At 55.6% G+C, this 21,504-nt stretch overlaps 1 protein-coding gene across 1 annotated transcript; it reads left to right on the top strand.

Annotated features, from left to right (window-relative positions):
- Nucleotides 1-10,217: 10,217 nt before the first annotated feature.
- GADD45G (growth arrest and DNA damage inducible gamma) lies at nt 10,218-11,751 on the top strand. Its single transcript, XM_077910310.1, has 4 exons — nt 10,218-10,384; nt 10,605-10,706; nt 10,810-11,023; nt 11,116-11,751. Exons 1-4 carry the CDS (start codon nt 10,332-10,334, stop codon nt 11,224-11,226), a joined length of 480 nt encoding a protein of 159 aa, XP_077766436.1. The 5' UTR covers nt 10,218-10,331; the 3' UTR covers nt 11,227-11,751.
- The last annotated feature ends 9,753 nt before the right edge of the window (nt 11,752-21,504 follow it).

Below are 21,504 nucleotides of genomic sequence, written 5' to 3'. Positions count from 1 at the left end.
TCACCTTTTCCCCTTTAATCTGGTGTCTGATAACTTAATGAATTACAAGAATTTTAAGCTGATTCTCTTGTTTTAAGTACATTGCTCTGTTACCTTCCAATGGCGATAATTTTATTTCCACCTTTTAAAAAAATTTTACATCTTGCTCCTGTTTTGTTTACTTTTCCATCTTTTGCATTGGCTAAAACTTGCAGGGAAATGTTAATTAATAGGGGCAACAGGCAATTCTGTGCTGTTTCTAATTAAAAGGAGACTCTCTCTGAAGTATGGTTTTGGTTGTTGCTCAAAGGGCGGGAAGATCTTCTTTTTAGATATTTCTAAAAAGGTTTCTCAACTTTTGGCCAGGAGGCATAACATGTTATTAAATTACTTTTGGTGACGTTTTTGCTAGAAACACTTTCTACTAGACCTTTACTAGACGAGAAGAGTCCAGGTCTGTGACTTGTTAGATGCACACGGTTCACCAGATGATGATGATGGGCTAAATGCACGACTGGGCCACTAGGTGGTAGTGTGTCCTCAGTTTTGGATTCCCCAGCGTCGCATTACTGCTGATTCATTGTTAGTTTACACCTTTCAAATTGAATCTGATCCTCCAACTATTGCCCTTCTTTTAACTTTCTCCAAACTGGACTTAAATTAAGAATATATTTGAGGGCTTCCCAACTGGCTCAGTCTGTAAAGCCTGTGACTCTTGATCTGGAGGTGGTGAGTTCAAGCCCTTACGTGGGGCATAGAGATCACTTGAAAAAAAATTAAAAAGATAAAGACTATGCTTAAAAGAATGCTCTTTTCTTCTGATGCTTAAAAGAATGCTCTTTTCTTCTCCTCATTTGGTTGGTTTTATGGGGGTGTAATTAGACATAATGAGATGCACCATTATTTTAAAAGATGTTTATTTTGCAGGGGGAGAGAGAATCTCAAGCAGACTCCCCACGGAATGTGGAGCCGGACACAAGGCTCCATCCCACGATCCTGAAATCGTGATCCGAACCCAAACCAAGAGCGTAACCGGCTGCACCGCTGTGGTGCCCGAGATGGACCAGATTAACCACTCGGTGCAGACAGTTCTGACAAGTGGGTGTAGTCTTGCGACCACCTCGGTTATAAACGGGACATCTGCATCGCCCCAGTCAGTCCCCTCCCGTGAATTCGCCAGCCACGAATCTGCTTTGTCACTCACTTGTCCTTGTCTGTGGGTTCACGGCGCGCAGCGTGCGCACTGTGCGGTCTGTTGCCTCTGGCAAGTGGGTTTAGACATGGTTTCTTTGTTTTGTGGACGGTGGTCCACTGTGGGGACCCTGGGCAGTGTGTGTAACCGTTCACCGGGTGAGGAACGTTTGGGTTGTATCTAACTTTTGGATCTTATGAGTAAATCCAAGCGTCCGCACTCAGTTCTCACGCTGACACGTCACCCGAATCTCTCTCTCTCTCGATGCATGGCACTGGGGTCTCTGAGTCAGCCTGTCAGTATAGGTTTACTTCTAGGAGGTGCTGTGTTCCCAAAGTGGTTGCACCATTTTACATCCCTACTAGCAGCGTCTGAGGGCTCCGGCCCCGCCCCACACGTTCACCAGCACTTAGCATCACATCTTGTCAGCTCTGGTTGGGGAGTAGAGACAGGTCATTGTGACTTTCCTCTGCATTTCTTGCACATCTAATGATGCTGAGCTTCTTTTTGCCGCCCCTTGATTGCTTCTTTCATGAACTGCTTGCTCAAATCTTTTGCTCCTTTAAAATAAAATTGGACTATCTCCTCATTGCTGAGTTGTAACCGCTCTTTATATATTGTGGATAGAAGGCCTTTACATGTGTTACAAATATTTTCCCACAGTCTATGGCTTGCCTTTTCACTTGGCTTAATGGTGTCTTTTGAAGACCGAATGTTCTTAATTTTGTTGAAGACTAAATTACTACATTTTAGAATATGATTTTGGGGCCCAGTTTAAGAAATCTTTGCCTAACTCCAGGCACCCAAGACTTCTCCTATTGTTTATCTCTAAAGGTTCAAACTTTTCACATTTACATGTAGATCTATGACCCAATTCAAGGGGATCTTTTTCATTCTGTGAGGTAGGAGTTGACCTTTTTTCTTTCTCTTTTTTTTTTTAGAATAAGATTTTATTTATTTGAGTGAGAGAGAGAATATGAGCAGGGGGAGGGGAAGAGGGAGAGGGAGAAGCAGACTTTGCACTGAGCAGGGAGCCTGACAGAGGACTGGATCCCAGGATCCTGAGGTCATGACCTGAGCCGAAGGCAGATGCTTCACCCACTGAGTCCCCCAGGAACCCTTAGCAGCTGACTTTAATTGTTTTGTTTTGCGTGTGCATGTGCAACTGTGTCAGTGCCACTGGCTGACAAGATTACCCTTTCAAAAATTCACTGGCTGCTTGGGTGGGTGTGCCTCCCTCCCCTGCTCACTCCCTACCGTCTCGGTGACCACTGATTCACAGCTAATGGTTCCCACTCCAGGTCTCACGCACTGGGGACACACCAGCTGCTGGGTGTCCCCCGATTCAACTCCCTTCTGACACAGCCTAAGGACAGTATTGGATCCTGCAGGGTGCAGGCCAGGGCAGGAACCAGAAGGGCCCGGGGGTCAGTGTGAGTGTGCACTGACCCGATCCCATCCTGGAGCCCTTCCCTGCTTCACTCCTGCACACACTGACCCGATCCTGTCTGCAGCACATGCTCCAAGTGTGCGCCCATCACTGGGGGCTGAATGGCTGGACGCATCTGGGTCAGATGACCACCAATGTGGGGCAGTGAACAAGGAAGGACAGATCAATTAGAGTGGGTGTGACACCTGTCCGGGAGGACATGGCATCTTCCAACATGAGGGCCCTGAATGTGTAAGGTGTCAAAACACGTCCATGTCAGGGCACATGGGTGGCTCAGCGGTTGAGCCTTGGCCTTTGGCTCAGGGCGTGATCCTGTGGTCCTGGGATCGAGTCCCACATCGGGCTCCCTGCATGGAGCCTGCTTCTCTGTCTGCCTGTGTCTCTGCTTCTCTCTCTCTCTCTCTGTCTCTCATGAATAAATAAATAAGATCTTAAGAAATAAAAAATAAAAAAATAAAAAGACCTCCAAACACAGCAGCGGAAGACAGAACTCATGTCACACACCCCACGGAGACAGCCTGGGTAGATGGGCCAGCAGGGCAGCTCTGCCCCACATGGCCAGGTGGGGACCCAGCACTGTCCCCTGGGGCTGTCCTCACCCCTCCTCCACCACTGCAGGGAGGAAAATGTGGGGAGAGTCAGAGTCAAAGCATCCCTAATCTGAAAGGAAGCAGGTGCATGGGCTGCTGGGCTCGCCCCAAGCATGACAGAGCACTGTGGGGGCTGTGTCCCGGGGCAGCTGCTCCGGGGGAGTCCAGGTCCCACCTCCCAGGGGGCAGCATGAATCTGAGGTTTGTGTGAGGTCTGGCAGGGAGTGGCCAGGTCCCCAGCTCCCTCATTAGTTGTATGACCCCGATACCCGCTTTTCCTCTGCTTCACAGGCAAGAGCATCACCACTGACACAAGGTTCCTGGGGGGTGGGTTCTGCTCCCCCGATGTTGGGGTTCACCCCGCCTCTCTACTGTGGACAAACCTTACAGAAGCATCATCCTCTGGGCTGGCCTGACTTCCACTCACAATCTAACCCGTGGACTGCAGGGCAGGGTCGGAGGTCCTTGCTGCTGGGGGGTAGGGAGATGAGGTGCTGCCCCTGCGCATCACAGGTGGCACCTAGCCAGAGCCTGTGGCTCCTGGCTCCCGGGAAGCACCGAAGAGTTTAGATGCCGAGGAAGAGGCTGCTTTTCAGAGCTGGAGGCTGTATTTGCTCTGACCACAAGATGGCACTCTGCAGTCACATACCAGGGACCAGCGCCGCTGGGCGGGGCTCCTCAGGAAAGCCAGGTTTTCGGAAAAAATCTTTTTCCTTAGATAATCTCCTTGTCATTCGTGGACCAAACAGGTGGTCCCAAAGGCTCTAGAAAAGGTTTAACAGAGAAGCGTGTCTCTCCCTTCCCTGCGATGAGCTCCAGGGCCAGTGGCTCTGTGTTCTAAGCCGAGCCCGGCCACCTCCTGGCTGTGCGACCTTGGCTGAGTTGCTTACCCTCTCGGTGCCCACGTTCCCTTATCTGACAATGCTGACAACCGTGCCCACCCAGCGGAGTCACCATGAGGGCTCAGCGATGTTTTTAAAGTGCTCGGACTTGTGCCTGACACAGAATAAGCATTCTAGGAGTCTGGTAAATAAAACCACACCATGAATACCAGTGGTGACCACCTACTAAAGACATGCACGGGTCTTCTTCTTCTTCTTTTTTTAAGGATTTTATTCATTTATTCATGAGACACACACACAGAGAGAGAGAGAGAGAGAGAGAGGGGCAGAGACAGGCAGAGGGAGAGGGAGAGGCAGGCTCCATGCAGGGAGCCCGACGTGGGACTTGATCCCGGGTCTCCAGGATCAGGCCCTGGGCTGAAGGCGGCGCCAAACCACTGCGCCACCCGGGCTGCCCTGTATGGTTCTTCTGGGATGAGAGCAAGTAGGCCCTGAAAAACAGAATTGCACTTGCAAGAGTCTCAAAAATAGATTGAGTACACTCACATATTTTAAATTTCTAGAATTCCTAGTTACATAAACAATGGAAAACAGTTTTCACAATTTATTGCTGTAATTCACACCTGGGAAGTAGACATTTTTACGAAAAGGGGTGGAGGGTGGGAGCATTTGGCCCATTGCTACTTGCTAAAATGTGCATCCTGGTGACCCGCGCGTTTCTGGGAAGGTGTTTGGGGGCTGTGTGTCCGTCCTTCCTGCCTCTACTGCGCCATCTGAGATCTTTATCTCGGTCATTCTAGAGTTAACCTCCCAGGGCGATACAGCCACAGCTCCCCTCGGCCTCCTTCGGCCTCAGCCACAAAAGGACCAGAATCAAATGGCCAGACGAGCAGCTCAGGAGTCAAAGGTCATGCTGGGGCCTCTCCCTCCCTGCAAGCACAGCCCTGCAGCCGTCTGGCTTCTTGATCTGTTACCATATGGCCAACAATCATTCGGCCCAGTGCCCGACGCACGAGTCAGGTGGATGACGTCTGGCACCAAGGCTGTCATTCGGGAGAAGTTTGAATTTGTCTTACCTAAGGTTGAGCTGCAGAAAGTTTGTAGAAAAGCACAAAGAAGGAGAGCAGCGATCCTCTGTCATCACAGCCCTCCCCCCACGGCCATTCAGCTGTGTCATGCGTGCAGTGGGGGTCAGGTGCGCTGAGGCTTACACGTTCCTGGTGTCGCACAGTTAGTGCTCTCTGTCCCTTGCTTCTCCACGTTGTGTCTGGGGCTCTATGGTGCCAAGAGATTCTCTTCAGAATGTCTTTTATGGCCACATATGTTTCTTTTAGGTGCAACCCTCCAGTGTAGCACCCACCTCCCATGGTGGCTTCTGATTTTCATCATTAGGAAGAAATATTGCCGCAAACATTTCCTTATAATACGCACTTTGGAGGACGCACTTCTTTAGAAGAACTCAAGAAGGGTAGAGTAGATGGGTCAGCAAGCCGGGACTGTTTTCACCTTACACTTTAGGTCATGCACTAACTTTTTGCTTGGGGTTGAAGCTAAGTAAGCAGCGTACACCTAGATCCGAGCCCGTGGTGCTAACAGCACCTCCAATGTCATGTTCCCCTTTCTGGGTGTTTATACACTCGCTCTGAATTACCTTTCAGATCGTAAAGGAGGACTTTCGGTTCAGAAATTCTGTGGTTCTAGCACCTATTCTTTATGTACAGTAATGTCTCCAGCAGGGCGACCACAGCTCTCGGCTTCCTGTGTGCCGCTGGAGGAGAGAGAGGGTTACGCGCCAGCTCGAGGGCCCACAGAGGCTGGCTGGGGGGCTTTGGGACACATCTAGGGTGACATGGAAAGTGCCAGCCACCCATTCCCACCTACACAAACAAGTCAGACTCTATTTGCAAGCCATTCTAGAACACTGTCCAGCAAACCAAACTGGAGTGTGGGCCAAATGGTGACCCGCTGTGACCTTTAGAAACTCCCAGTGAGGCCCATGGAAGGCAAAGGGCAGATCTTCTTTTCATGGGATGGGGGGGCGGGGGGAATCCCAGGCTCAGAAGACTTGGCACATGGCCACGCCGGGAAGGACAGCACATCTGTGGCTTCTGGGGGTGGGGGTGGGGGTGAGGCCACAGTGAGAGCCACGGGGTTAATGCCTGTGGCTATGACACGTGTCACACATCATTGCGTACTCATGCTAGGGAAAGTGCCAAGCTCAGGAATGACCTGCCCCCAGCCCATCAGGGGCTTCAGGGGGTTTCACTGAGCCAGGAGTAACTGCTCCTTCCAGAAACTCGTCTTGACACAGAGACTGACTACAGATGTCCGGCCTGTGCTCTGTGGGGATTTCCCTTTCTTGGTTTCCCAATCCTGTCTCGGAAGCCTCCCTACCCACTGACCACACAGCTCCTCGGGGTGGGGTTCCCGCATAGCCCCCCAGGGGTGGCGGTGGGTGGGTTGGTCTCTGTGCTCCTTAGATGCCAGGGCGCATTCGAGAAGCTGCTGCTGGGTTTTAGGTAATAGGTGTGTGTCTTGTACAAAAATTTGGTTTTTATTTATTTATTTTTTGAGTTAATGTAGTATTGCCACCAACTGATGCCCTCACTACCCTCTGTGACTTCTTGGGGGAAAAAACCCAACACTTTTTCTGGAAACCCCGGAGGCCTGTCCTGCCTTGTGGAGAGGCTGAACAAAGGGGTGGGGGCGACGTAAGAGGAGCCATGGGACCCTTTGGAAAGGGGTCCACCCGCACTGCTCCTGGAGCCCCGGGCCAACATTGGAGATACAGTCCTGCACAGTGTGGGACACAGATGGTGCTTACCCTGTTTGAGCTCATCTTTTAAGAACCCGGCCCCTTTTATTTTGCTTTTCAAACTTGTTTCTGTTTGAAGTTTGCAAAAGCCCTGCCGGGGACAAGCAGGTGATGTAAACGAGTGTAGCAGCTGGCTGTCCTCAGAGAGCTGTGGTGAAGTGCAGGGGAGGTGCCAGTCCGGGGGACCCAGTGCGCCTCCCTCCAGTTGATAGTTACTTGGGGTGCGGTTGGGGGTGGGGGACCACAGGCACTTGGTGGCCAAATCTTCCCATTTTCCAAGAGAAGCTGGACATGCAGATTTTCATGTGAGAGCTGCTGGTTTTGAAAGGTGGCTCCGACTCTGCTCTGAGCAGCCCCCTGTGTCCTGCCGGTCTCGGGGTGAGGGGGTGGGGGGCTTGCTATGTCGTGAACACTGTGTTTACTCCAGAAGCAAATGGTTTGAGAAACTGCGCAGGGAATGTCCCTGAGGCTTACTGCTCACGTGAAGCCACTTCTTACCATCCTTCGGTGTTGGGTAATTCCCCACCAACATTTTAGTCAGGCCACGAGAAAGAATGTGTTAGCAAAACAGTTAAATAACATTTCCAAAGGGGCTTGAAAATAGAGCATCCCTGAGAACATGCACTTCATCGAGTCACCACTGCCTGTATTATTAAGGTTCGGGGGGGGTGTTTAGGGGTATAGTCACGGGAAGTTTGGATGACCTCATGGCGTCCTAGGACTTGGGGCTCCAGCAGGCTGAGGCAGTGGCTGAATGCAGTGTGGCAGTGCTGGGGTGACACAGTGGGGCAGCGGGGAGCATGTGGTCTACTTTGGGGTAGGTAACCAGGGTTGGGGTGCAGGCATTGCCTGCTCTTTTCCTGCAGTCTGCCCAGCACATGCGCAGCAGCTTGTGCATTTGTCCAGACCCCAAGATGGTGGTGGGGTCTGGTGGAGCCCAAATTTGCCTCCAGATAAAAAAATGTTTCAGGGTGCCTGGGTGGCTCAGCGGTTGAGCATCTGCCTTCAGCTCAGGTCGTGATCCGGGGATCCTGGGATCGGGTCCTGCATTGGGCTCCCCGCAGGGAGCCTGCTTCTCCCTCTGCCTGTGTCTCTGCCTCTCTGTGTCTGTCATGAATAAATGAATAAAATCTTTAAAAAAAGAAAAGTATTTCTTTCCCAATTGAGATGAAGGCTTTGTGGCGGTTTGGAATGACCTAATAAATCCATGTGAAGCCGTATCTTATGTCAAAAAGGCGGTTTTCCTGAAACTGAATACCTTAAAAATGTGAGTAAAGTAGAACAGCCCCAAGGGGTTGTCAAGCAGCCCTCTTCCTGCAGGTTGGCTCAGTGCCAACTGGAAATGCTACCCCCTCCTCCCCCCCTCCTGGTTCAGGCCTGTCCAGGGGTCTTTCTGTAGGAGGAGGCGCTATGAGTTGGTGAGCCCCCAAGCTTGTACTGTTACAAACAGGAACAGGGGCAGGGGTGGGGCCGGGGTAAGATGTGAAATAAGCCCCATTTGCAACGCTTCCTGGGGACCTGTAGCTGATACATTTTAAGAAAACTTGATACATAAAAAAAGAGCAATAACTAAGCCGCCCTCACGTAAAAATAAACAATTTATCGCATCAAGGCACACTGTCATGTCATAGGCCACCAATAAAGAGAGAAAGGAAACAGCAGCGCGTGAAGGCTGCGGGTGCTGCGGGCACCTGGGATGTCAAGGACACCGGGGAGCGCACCCTCGCTGGGACTCGGGAGGCGGTGGCTGTGCAGCGTCGCCGTCCACTGGAGGGCGCAGGACGCCGGCTCGCGCGCTCCTCACTCGCCCGGAATGTCCTGTCCGGGCCCGGGCCGCGCCCACCACAGGGGGCCACGGAGGGCACCCTCGCGCCAGTGTCCAAGTAGCACGGAGAGATGCAGCCACCCTAGTGATGCTCTCCGTGGGCGCGAGGTCTCCGAGTGCTGGCTTACCTGCCCCAGAGCGGTGACACCGCAGCACTGTTCACCTCCTCTAGGTTTATTACGATATAATTGGAAAACAAGCTTTCATACATGTATGTTTGGGTAATTTCAAACGTTTCAAAACAGCAAGAAATACGGGCTCTGCCTCCATCAGGCCTGGGTCGGAGTGTCCTTTTGCCCTCCCCTCCCCGGGCAGGTTCTGCAGCCCTTGCTGCGGCTTCCCTGAGCGCGCAGGTGGGATGGGGCGCCGCAGACCCGCCAGGGCCGTTGGGTGACCGCAGGGGCCCAGGCTGGCACCCTAGGAGGCAGGGCCGCAGGGCCCCAGGCTAGCACCCTAGGAGGCAATGCAAGTGGGGGCGGGGTGCCCCGTGTTTCTGGACAGCCTGCAGATGGCGCCCCGGGAAAGGGATTGAGAGCTGCGTTCTTCAAGCTGCGTAGACTGTGCGGCAGCCGCTGCGAGGACCCGGGGGGCAGTGGGGGGGGAGGGTGGGGGCGGAATTACATGCACAGGGGCCTGGGGTGCAGCGGCCCCCGTGCCGGGGAGGAGCACCAAGGGGGCGCGGGAGCGACACGTGGCCCGCCCCCCACGCGCCGGGCAGCCCCGCGACCCCCACGCGCGGCGGGGCCCTAGCCACCCCACCCTGCGGCAGGTGGGTAGTGTCGCTATGAAGAGAAAGCCTCGATTGTCCCTCTTGCAAACCGCCACACGCCAGACCTCCGCTATTGTGCTTTCTCCATAGAAATGCAAACGAGCCGCGTGCGCCGGCCGCAATCTGCTCGCGCGTCCCAGCGCCCCGCGGCGCTCGGCTGCGGGCGGGGAGGTGGGCCCGGACCCTCCGGCGCGGCGGGGTCCCGGCGCGGGGCGTGCGGCGAGGCCTCCGGGCGCGCTCCGGTCGTGCGGCGGCTGGAGGGGGCTGTGCCCCTGGGCCTTTGGCTTGCAAGCGGAAAGCCCGCGCTGGCTATTTTTACTTGAAATTCCGGTTGAAAAACAACGGTCTTACAAACTTCCAATTACAAGTAAAGAAAAAAATAGAAACGTAGTCACAAAAATACATGCAAAAAAAAAAAAAAAAAAAGAAATCTTCAGTTTCCCCAAAGGTGCATTTCATAAAGTGCTGCGTCTTATTATATTAGCAAGCTAAGGTTTTTTTTTTTTAACTTTTTCCTTTTAAGGACTTGAAACAACAAAAAGGCGAGTGAAATCTGCAGGCTCCCGTCTGCCTGGTAACACGCCGACAAAAGCGGCAGATTTGAGGCATTGTCATCCCCCGCACCCCTCCCCACGTGGCCTTCTGGCACGAGCCGCGGCGGCCGCCTCATTTGCATCAGAAAGCGGGCGCCGGCCAATGGGCGCGCAGCCTCGGGCCAGCTGGCGGCGCCCGGGCTCGGCCTATATAAGGGGGCGCGGCGCGCCGGGGCGCACTCGCCAGCCGTGCGCTCCCCGCTCCTCGGCCTCCCGCCTCTCCCGCGTCCGCGCCGCTCGCTCCTTGCGTGGATACTAGCTGTTCCCGACCGCACCATGACTCTGGAGGAGATCCGAGGCCAAGACACGGTCCCCGAGAGCACCGCCAGGTGGGTCGGCGCGGGGCGCAGGACGTCTCGGCGCGCGGGGCGCCTGTGCCCGTGCGGGCTGCAGCGGGTCGGGCGGCCGCCGCGGGGGCCCGCCGGGATGGGGAGCTCGCTGGGCGGGGGCTGGGGCACGGACGGGGGTGCGTCCCCGGGGCCGGGTCGCCGCAGGGGCTGGGGATCCCTGGCCGCTCCCCGCGCGCTCACGGCGCTGGCTCGTCCGCAGGATGCAGGGCGCCGGGAAAGCACTCCACGAGCTGCTGCTGTCCGCGCAGCGCCAGGGCTGCCTCACCGCCGGCGTCTATGAGTCCGCCAAAGTCCTGAATGTGTGAGTGTGGACGCGGCCCCGGTGGGGTGACCGGGGGCGGCGGCGGCGGCGGGGGCGCCCCGGGCTCGCCGCCCTGCCCTCACCGCCCCCCCCGCCCGCGCAGGGACCCCGACAACGTGACCTTCTGCGTGCTGGCCGCCGACGCGGAGGACGAGGGCGACATCGCGCTTCAGATCCACTTCACCCTGATCCAGGCGTTCTGCTGCGAGAACGACATAGACATCGTGCGCGTGGGCGACGTGCAGAGGCTGGCGGCGATCGTGGGCGCGGGCGACGAGGCGGCCGCCCCGGGGGACCTGCACTGCATCCTCATCTCGGTGAGTGTGGCCTCGCCCCAGCGCCGCCCGCCCCGCCGCGCCGCGCCAGCGGCCAGCGGCCGGCCAGGCTGACCTCTGCGCCCTCCCCGCAGAACCCCAATGAGGACGCGTGGAAGGACCCCGCCTTGGAGAAGCTCAGCGTGTTCTGCGAGGAGAGCCGCAGCGTCAACGACTGGGTGCCCAGTATCACCCTCCCCGAGTGACAGCGCGGAGGGGGCCTTGGTCTGATCGACGACGTGGTGACACCGGGGCGCCTAGCGCGCGGCTGGCTCTGTGGATGCGCCCTCGGAGCGCGCGGGCCCGCAGTGCTGCGCGGAGAGCGGCGAGGAGGGCGGCCCCTGCAGGAGGGGCCCGGCGGCGGGGGCGCGGGGGCGCGAGGGCGGGCTGGCCCCCAGCCCGGGACTCCGCGAGTGTGGACTCCGCGAGTGTGGGCGGCGGCGGCCTGCCCGGGAAGGCCGGAGGCGGGCCGTGGGCCCCGGGCCGGGAAGGCCGGACCGGCCGGGCGGGCGTGACTCAGCAGCCTGCGCTCTGCGCAGGAAGGAGGGGAGAGGCCAGGCAGGCGAGGCCTGGACTCCGGACTCTGGACTCGGACAGTTACAGGAGCTCTGACCCACTGAGCGGCCTGCACCGCTGCACCAAGCGGACGGGGCGATGCTCCGGTTTCTAAAGGATTCTGCTGCTGCAGCTTTGGAGTTTTGTTTTTTAAACAATAAACTAAGTGAAACAGACTTCTTCTCTTTCTTGAGGGTGGAGGGTCCCTGTCCGAGGGGAGGCGGTGTGCAGGGCCCCAGGCGGTCCCGGAAGGCCCGGCGGGGTGACCCGGCGGGCACCTACTCCGTCCTCCCGCGGGGCTGAGTGCGCGCGGAGTGGGGGAGGGGACGCTGGCGAGAACTTGAGCCCTGCCCCCAGTTCTCTTTTTAGGGAGAGACTTTTGAACTTGCAAGACAGGAGCACGCTTGCGATAAGACATCAGCGCAGGAGCTCAAGGCTGGCCCTCCAGCCCGATAACAGCCGCCTCTGCCTCCCCCCCCCTCCCCCTCCCCCTCCCCGGCCCGCAGCCCCCTCCCTCCCGACAGCTGCTTATCAGAACAGCTTGCAGGATGCAGGCGGCGCCCCCCTTCACAATGGGTCCTGCCTTCTGCAGCGCTGCCCTTTGTGGTCCCAGGGGATGGTGGTGGCTGGCTCTCAGGAACCTTTTCCTCTGAAAGGCGGGCGCTGACGGCAGTGTCACGGCGGTATTAATATCATGTGTGACATGATGACTGGATTTAAGTATGAGTCATCATTTTGTCACGGCTCTGTTAGAACCTTCAGAGATCTGAGCAAAAATGGGAAGACGGCGTCCACACAAAAGGGGTGAGCAATTGTGAGCGAAGCCAGCCTCTGCTGCCCGCGATTCTGAGTGTCCTCTGCCCACGGCCCAGGGAGGAGGACCCTGCGCGGTTCACAGCCCGTTCGCAGACTTCCCACGGAAGCGACAGAATTTACATCTTTCCCACAAAGCCTTTCTTGAGAAACATTTAGGGGGAAGATGTCCTGAGTGAATCAAATTTTTTTTTTTTTAATTAGGCCAGCTCGTCTGGACCCCGCCTCGGTGCTTGACCGGAACCCCGGCCCCCAGGGGAATTCGCAGGGGGGCTGGCGTGCCCTTAGCAGGCTGCCGGGCAGTCCAGGGAGCCTTCTGGGCAAGGGAGGAGGTGCTGTGTTGTTTTTTCTAAGAAGAAAGTTCTACTGATTTACCAGCAGCCCCAGGTGGCTGATTCACCCTGTTGGCTCCACTTTTTAAACTCTCTCCAAATCCCGGAAGCGTTCACAGGAACACAGGACTGTGGGAGCTTAATTTTTCTTCCCAGAATGAAAGCATCCTGTTTCACATTTATCAACCCTTCACGACGTTTTCCCCTTCATGAGGAGGAGGCCCAAGGAAAGAATTCAGCTGTGGTTGTGCGCCTGGTTTCATTAATATCTTACCTGTTTGCTTCTCAGAGGCTTGAGGACTTCCTCCTCAGGGTGGGGTCCCACGGGGTGGGGGGCCACACCAGTCTGCATCCTGGCAAACGGCCATTTGCCACAGCACGCTATAGTGAACACAAATGGGGCATGATCACTTTAGAATGTACCCTTCAATGAATAAATTTAGCAGAACAGGGCAGTGCAGGCAGGCGGACCCTCCTGCTGGCCTACTGACCCCTGTAGGACATTCAGCTGGCAGCTCCTAAGAAATGTGGCTTTCTTGGATTAGAATCTACAGCAAGGGCACCTGTTGGAAGCCCAGGGGCTAGGAGAATTTGCCAGCAAAAAAAATGCATGCTTGGACACAGTGCCAGCCCCAAAGCTGCTGGTTTGTTTGTTTGTTTGTTTGTTTCTTCCATGAAAGGGATTTTATGCAATTAAAATAAAATACTCCAGAGGACAGGTAATAAAATGCACAGTGCTTTTAGACACATTATTGCCTTCATGCTTCCAATAGCCCTCAGTGGCAAGGCATAGATAAGCTAATTATCACACGCATGGTGAAGTGATCCATATGGACCGTTGGACACAATGCCCTGTGTCTAGAAAAGTGCTAGATGGATATTAATGACAACACTCCTTAAAGGTTAATGAAGGCATTTGCTACAGATCACAGAGCTCAAAGTGGACCGGTGGATTTAGGCCCCGGGCATCTGGTTTCAGGGCCCTGCATTTGACCTACTGGGACCCACAGCCAGTCCCAGCATGCTGACTTTGCAAGGAAGCCTACTTTCACAAGATAATTTGTAAGTCGATAAAAGTTTTGTGTGTTCATCGTAGGAAAAATGTAAAATACCAAAAAAAAAAAAAAAACAAAAGGAAGAAGAATGAAAGAAAGAGGTAGAAGGACGGGCATGGGCCATCCCCATACCTCTGAGGGGTACACAACCCATCGTACACAAACCCACACAGCACTTTCTAAGCTGGTGTCTCCCTGCTTGTGCTGCCGCTTCTCTCCTTGGCGTCTTGTTGCGTATCCCCATGTCCCTCAGCAGCCTCCGGGACTGGGGTCTTTTCACACTGCAGCCGCATGCACCCTGAAGCAAGGTATCCAGGCACGGCACCTTCTTTCCCCTGGAAGGCCAATCTCTCCAGCCGAGGCCTCCATCCTTTCCCTGGTGGGACTGAGGCTGAATACATCTGTGAGGCTCTCGAGCATTTACAGCCTGCGGTCCTGTGGGTTCTGTGTTTTATGAAACTGTTAGGAGAAGCAGCACAGGGAACATCACTGCTCCTGTTGCTTGCAGAAAGCCACTTGAGGCAAAGGTGATAAAAAGAAATTTTCAGGGGGAGCAAACAGGTTGGCAGATAGAGTGACACTGTGGGGTCCATGAAGGGGGCAGATATGCGTTTTTGATTTTTAAAAAGTTCCACTGGGTGTTATGCTATATGTTGGCAAATTGAACTCCAATAAAAAAATTTAAAAATAAAAAAATAAAAAAAAATAAAAAGTTCTTGAGCTTAGATGTTGGGTCTTCTGAGCTCTGAGCTCCTGTCTTCATTTGGGTGTATCCTCCCTCCCCCAAAGGTCAAAGAGAATTATTCCTCCCCAGCCACTGCGGAGAGACTTTGGCTTCAGTTGATTGGGAGGCATGGGGGAGGGGGTTGGGAGGTTGGGGATAGGGGTGGGGAGGGCAGTGGGACATGATTCCCCACGGCGCCCAAGTCCTGCTGGTGATAGCTACATGCCTTCAATTTCTCTTTGAGGGCAGAGTTACCCTTGGTCTTTGTAAGCAGTCCTGTTTCCTGGTCTAGCTCAAGCTTTCTAGAAAATAATTGGTAGAGAATTTCACTTCTGAGAAGTGAGGTATATTCAAAGATCCCCTGAAGACCTCTCTTCCAGGTAGAGAGGTGGGCATGCCTGGCGGCATCGGCAAAGGGCCAGGATTGGATTCTGGGAGGAGGTACATGCTAGAAGCTGCCAGAAACTGCTGGAAGCTGCTAGAAGCACCTCCAGGGTTGCACCGCTCAGCCCAAAAGGCGGCAAAGATCTTCTGAGGCATGTGAGCAGGACCTGAAAGGGAAGGCCTTCAGAGGCCTGTGAGCAGGCCCTTCCTCATGGTGGGGAGGAAGGCAGTGCTCTCAGCTGCTGGGTGGGGAGACGGGCTGTTGATTCATTCCCTCATGCATTCAGCTGGTGCTTACTGTGTGGGGCACAGACTCATGCCGGGGTTCTTTCCACCTGGACTCTTGCTCCAGCAGAAAACAGGCTAACTCTGTCAGGCTGCAAATCGGAGAAGATCACAGAAAGAGTTGCTCTCTGTTGGGGAGCGAGAGGGCCTCACAAAACACTCTCTGAGCGGAGCAGCTTTATATTGGCAGGAATTCTGTAACTCTCTCAGGAGGACCTGGGACGCCCTGTGTCCCTCCCCATCCTGACCCGGGACAGGCGGCTGCCTCTGAGCAGGGCCAGCCCACCACTGGGCATCTCACCTGGAAGCCCGGCTGAGGAGGAAGCTGGCGTGTGCTGTGCCCCTCTGCGGCTTCCCAGAAGCTGGCATGTCCAGCATGTCCTGCCCCCGTGCAGGTTCCTCCCAGGTGGAAGGCGGGATTCCACCTTGGTCCCCTGACCTCCACCCTCTGAGGTCACTCCCCCGAGGATGGGATTAAGGGATTCTGCAGATGCAATCAAGGTTGCAGATTTTGCAGATGCAATCAAGGTTGCTAATCAGTTGACCCCAAAACAGGGAGATGCTCTGCGTGGGCCGAGCCTAATTCCCGTGAAGCAGAGGGTTTTCTCTGATTGGTCGCAGAAGAGGAAGCCAGCCTTCCCCCCACCCCTCTCCCCTGACACCAAACGTTTGGTGTTTTTCACACCAGTTCTCCAAATATCTGATGCCAACAGGGTGTCCGACAATTCAATTCACTTCTGACCACCCAGAGGTCATAGCATCAGAACTGACAGGTGACAACTTTCCCCACTTTGGACACCAGCCACAAACAGAGTGCCCAGACTACCCCCATCTCTGCCTGGCCAAGTACAAATTCGGGGGTTCCCACGATGCCTCCCAGGTTTGATAATTGGCTGGATCGATTTACAGAGCCCAGGAAAAACAGTTTATGTAATAAATTACCAGCTTATCATGAAGGATACAACTCCAGAATAGCCAGTGAAAGAGATCCACAGCACAGGGGGGCATGGAGACCCATGGCCCCTTGGGCTCCCCTTGGGCACCCCACCCTCCTGACACCTGGGTGCACTCACCATCCCACCAGCTCTGCAAACACAGCGAGGGAATGGACTGAATGAATCATTGGCCGTTGGTGCTGGAGCTCAATCTCCAGCTCCTCTCCTCTCCCTGGAGGTAAAAGTGGGGCTGAATGTTCCAACTTGCTAGTCACAGCTTGGTCTTTCTGGTGACAGGCCCCGTCCCAAAGTCCCAAAGCTGTGAAGGGTCCTCCAACAGCCGCATCTTCCTCCTCAATTCAGGTGTGGCCTAACGGGGTCAGTTATGGGTAACAGAGGAAGCTCTGCTCACTCCTGCCAAGAGGGATCCTACAAGCTCTGTGCCAGGAATTAGGAAACAAAGACTGAATATAATTTCCTAGTACCGTTGACCCTTTTACAACGAGGGCTTGAGCGGCCTGGGTCCGCTTCTATGAGGATCTTTTCGGGTAAATACAGGACAGTCCTGCAAATATATTTTCTCTTTGTTATGATTTTCCTAACGATGTTTTCTTTTCTCCAGCTTCCTCTATCGTAAAAATATAGCAAATAGTACAGGTAACATGCAAAATACTTGTAAATCAATCATTGTTATCTTCTGTCCGAAGTAGGCTCTTTGCGTTTCGGGGGTAAAGAGTTACACATGGATTTTTGATGCAGGTGCAGAGGGTGGGTGCCCCCAATCCCTGCATCATTCAGGGTCAACTGTATACCGCAGGATGCAAGAAGTCCTGAGCTGAGAGCCAGTTCTGGCCCCCTCGCTGTCCCTTACCTTCTCCAGGGGAGTCAACACCGGAGGACCGTTGACATTTGGTTTTTACCCCATCCTCTCTCCTTACAGGAAATCTTCAAGTGCCTCTGAGTTACACATTCTCAGTGTGGGAAGTCTAGTTCATGTTTATTCCTCATTCTGCAGATGGGAAACCGGCCCGAGGCAAATGAAGGGCTGTTGCAGGTCAGCTATTGGGAGGCCCCAGCCATGTTCCAGTGCCCAGGAGACCCGCGTGCTCAAGGCTGGCCAAGGGCCGCGTGGCCCTGCACGCCTGCCCCCACAGGGGCCGGTCTGTCCCAGGCCCAGCTGATGTGCCCCATGGCGGCACCTCAGAGTCCTCCAGCAAGAAGAAAGCGGCTGGGAGCACATGGTTGAAGCCACAAGGGTCCTACCTGCCCATGACCTTTGGAGCCCGGGCTGATTGTCTGGAAATGCAGTCTTTTGGTGAAAGCCAAGCTTTTTCTTACTATTGCTTGTGGTTTCCTGTTCCTCAGAGTAGACACACAGGTCTGTCTCTCTGGCCTCTGCTTGCGGGGACAGCAGGTCAGTGACAAACGGGAAAGTCGACTGTGGTCTGCAAGTCAAGGCCTCGAGAGAAAGTCAGTTAGGGCAACATCGTCAATATGATGTAGAAGCTTTTTTGGTTTCTTTTCTTCCACTGAAGCAGGCTCTGATCCTACAACCACTGGCCATTTTTTTATCTCCAACCACGCAGTTGATGTGGTTTTACTTCCTCACCTCAAGGGGAGGTGGGATTCGCAGCTGGGTTTCATGATTCATTTTTTTTTTCAGGCTTCTAGGTTGGCCTTGGAATGAAGTCACGAGCCCCGCGGTCATGCGGCAAAGGGGTGGAATTGATTCAGCTCTTTGGCGGGGTCTGGGTCTGATGGGCCATCCCCAGTCTTTGTGACGGTGGCCCCGGGCCGCATTTGCATACATTCAACCTTCCCCAGATGGGAATCATTCAGGAGGAAGGTCTAATCATCCAGGAAGACCCACCGAAAACTGTTGTGCATTCAGTTTCTGCCCTGGGATTTCTGCAAATCTCGAGTGTTCTGGTTCCATAGGGGCCCCCGAGGACAATAAGGGGGAAGCCCAGCGAATGGAGCCTTGGTGTTTCGGGTCCCTCCAGGCAGCCTCGGAGCTGAGGCTCAGGCCCCCCGGGGGCCAGGGTGAGAGCTAGCTGATTTGGCCCCCAGGCCAGCCTCAACAAGGGCCCCAAGAGACTTGGTGGGGGGAACCACACTACCCCCGTAGGTGCAGCTGAGGGGCCAGAGACACATGGGGTGGAGGGCGAAACTCCACGTCTTTGCTGTAGCCAGGAGCCTTGGCCATGCAGAGCTGGTCTGTCTGGTCCTTTGCCCTGAATCTTGGTTATGTTGATGGAGAAGCAACCCCGCCCCCCACCCCAATGGGCCATTCCAGGACTTGGGGCATCCCATCCTCAGAGTTGCATGTCATGTCCAGCAGCTGGGCTCGGGTCTGGGCTGGGACCCCTGCTGGCTCCTGCTCGGGTCACAGGCCACCAGCAGCACCCACACACGTTCAACAGCAGCAGCAGCCCAGTGGTGGGAGAAAGATGGGGACCAGAGGCCCCTTTCGGAGCAGGGGATGCAGGCCCGCACCCTCATCCTGCCCGTGACTGTCATCACCCACAGGACACTGCAGCCCAGAGGACAACGTGGGAGCCTGTTGGAGAAGGGGCTTGCATGCAGAGGTTGGGGGGACCTGAGGCAGGTAGGAGTGACCTGGGGCTTTAAAAGTGGAGCCTGACTCAGGCAGGTGGAGCTCAGGGCACAGCCCCAGGACTGTCATTGCCCTGGGCTGTGCTCTGAATTCGCCTCGAAGTGCCTCCCAGAGCAACCACTGGGCTTCCCCATTCAGGGCGCTGCACTCAGGAGTTCTTGGGACAGGAGAGGTTCAAGGGGCAAATCTAGGGCTGAATGGAGAGAGAGGGAGGAAGGGACAGGGCAGGGGGAGAGGTTCCCAGGCTGTCTGAAGGCAGCATCTCCCCTCCTTATGATTGGACCTGCTCTTTCTGCAGAATGTCTCTCTCCCCGTCCCTGTCTCTCTCCCCCACACCTTCTGTGCAGCTGCCCTCCCAGATCTACGACCTTGACCTTCCCTCCGTCCCACCTTCCACACCGCTGGCTGCCAGTTACCAGCCTGTGCCACTGGCATCTCCCTTGCTCTGTGGACAACCAGACTGAGTATTGCCACGGCTCCAAGGGCCCCGGGGTGGGACCCTCCTACTTTACAGGCCTCCTCCTCCCCCGTGCAAGGCTCTCCTTCATACTATGGACATCTGTCCGCGAGCCTGGGGGTTCCTCACAGAGAGGGACAGGGTTTCACCTGAAACATCTCGACTTGATGCGATGCCCGGGGACATGCTCAGTAAGGATGGCACCTTGAATGCTCAACAAAAGAGGTTGAAGCAGAGCCACCCAGGCGGGGACACTCGTGTGGTGTGTGTTGTGGGACTGGCGCAGGGTGTGCCCCTTTGTCCTGCTGGTTGGCGTGATCATCATCAGCCTCCAACCCATTTGCCAAGTACCCGTCTGGGATTGGAATCTAAGTGCTGGACAACTGGAAGATCAACACAGGTTTTTTCATCACTGGCAGAAGCACCAATTCCATGGGGGACAGAGGACTGGAGAGGGAGCCAGAGGCGAGCCTCTGAGCTGGGAGGGAGGGTCTTGGCTCCCTTCTGTGGGAAGCTGGGGAGCAGTGCATTCCAGGGAGGGGGTGGCGGCCAGCTGTTGACGAGTACCTGTGAAGGTCAGCCTGTATGTGAGGGTTCAAGGATGGGCAGTGGGCTCTGCAGGGGTACACCCCAGCATGCCCTAGATGGCTAGGGCCTGGGCAGGCCTGACAGCAGGTATTGGAGGGAAGGCATGGCCGGGATGCTCAGATCCAGGGCTCTGGCTCCCCACGTGCCTCCCCCAGAGTAGCCTTATGGCTCTCTGCCGGCTAGCTGGAGCCCCTGACCCGCAGTAGACCCGGGAGCTGGGAGGGTAGTCCTGGGCGCGATGTTTGCAGCACATTTCAGAGCCAGGTTGAGGCAGCGAGCCGCCTGCAGCTGTATTGAGGTTATAGAACTCACTTTGCAAGAGAGACCCTGGGAAGTACAAGCTGAGGGTGTCTGTGATGCTGCTGGTGGAGGGCCTCCCCGTGGGATGTCCACAGACATTAGAAACCACCAAGAGAAACCCCACAGAGGACACCCCACCAGCTTAGTGCAGGGGGTGCTCAGTGGCTGAGTGTTAGGGCACTCGTGGTCTCAACACCCAGGACCCAGGGCACCAGACCGTGTACCAGGCCAATGCTATGCCACCCCCCTCCCCGGCTCCAGCCCTCCCAGCAGCCCCTGTTCCAGGAAGCAGAGCCCCCACTCCTGGCCCAGTCCCCGTCAGGTACCCCCCCCCCCCCAATGGAGCATATGGTTTTAAATTTCCAAAAGACAAATCCCTTATCTGAAACATCTGCATAGTCTGAGCATCTGTCAGACAAACGGTGAGCTGGCTTGTGGCTGGGGCGGTGGTGACACTGGGCAGAGGGGCCACCCCCAGGTCCAAGCGACCCGCACCCCTGGGGAGCCCGCCAGCTCAGGGCGGGGGTGAGGGTGGGGGCACTGGTGCCAGCGAGGAAGGGGCTTCTAAGGGCATCTGGCCTTCTCTGCTCATGCCGGGGTCTGCCCTTTCAGGTGGGAAAATGATACAGTTTCATACAAAGATTTAGGTTTGAGTAAAAAAGTATTGATTAATAGGCTAAGTTTTAGGATGTGGAATCTGGTCGAAGGCCCAGCTGTGCTCCCCATTCCTGGCTCCACCTAGGTCTGTGTCTGCAGGGCGGCTGGTACGCTCCCGGGAGGGCATGGCCTGGGCTTCTCCTTGGATTTGGCCCAGGGAGGGGTGTGGGGAGAGAGATTTCTTCCCTCTCCCTCTTGCTGTGGGGCCCTGTCCCTGATGGCCCCTTCTCCCCCACACCCCTGCCAGGACCCCCTCCCCACTGTGGTATGGGGTACTTCCTGTGGTCTGAGGTCCTACCTCCTCCCTTGGCCCTGCAGCCCCTGGGCTCAGGCCACCTGCAGGGAGAAGCCCAGGCCTTGGCCATTGCAGCTTGGACCAGAGGGTGGGGGGAGTAAATCTGAGGTCCACATCAGCTGCCTCCCGGGGCCTGTGGAGGAATGTGCCCTGGAGGAAGACCGGGGCACCCCAGGGTCATTCTTGCTTATTTCCTCCAGGTCTGGAGGGTCTCTCTGGAACAGAGAAGAGCAGGCGTCTGAGCCTCTGAGCACCTGCCCATCTCCGGGGTCTCGTGTGAATTGGGAGGTCTGGGGCCTGGAGACTTCCTCTCCCTCAAGTCTCTAGTAGCATGACACCTGCAGGCCTGTGGGACACATCTGGGCCCTGAGGGCACCCTACGGGGCTGGAGGTCATCCTGAAGTCCCCTCCAATGGGAGTTTCCTTTTGCATCCAACACACTGTGGCCACTTTGCTCCAGTTCCTGCTGACCGTTGGTGGCAGGGGG

This window comes from Canis aureus, chromosome 1, assembly GCF_053574225.1.
Source record: "Canis aureus isolate CA01 chromosome 1, VMU_Caureus_v.1.0, whole genome shotgun sequence".
NCBI lineage: Eukaryota > Metazoa > Chordata > Mammalia > Carnivora > Canidae > Canis > Canis aureus.
Note: the sequence above shows the minus strand (reverse complement) of the source record. Positions and strands in the feature narration are given on the sequence as shown.

Coding starts and splice junctions, on each gene's coding strand:
- GADD45G (XM_077910310.1), top strand. CDS start 10,332: ATGACTCTGGAGGAGATCCGAGGCCAAGACACGGTCCCCGAGAGCACC. Junction 10,385..10,604: donor GTCCCCGAGAGCACCGCCAG/GTGGGTCGGCGC, acceptor GCTCGTCCGCAG/GATGCAGGGCGCCGGGAAAG. Junction 11,024..11,115: donor TGCACTGCATCCTCATCTCG/GTGAGTGTGGCC, acceptor CCCTCCCCGCAG/AACCCCAATGAGGACGCGTG.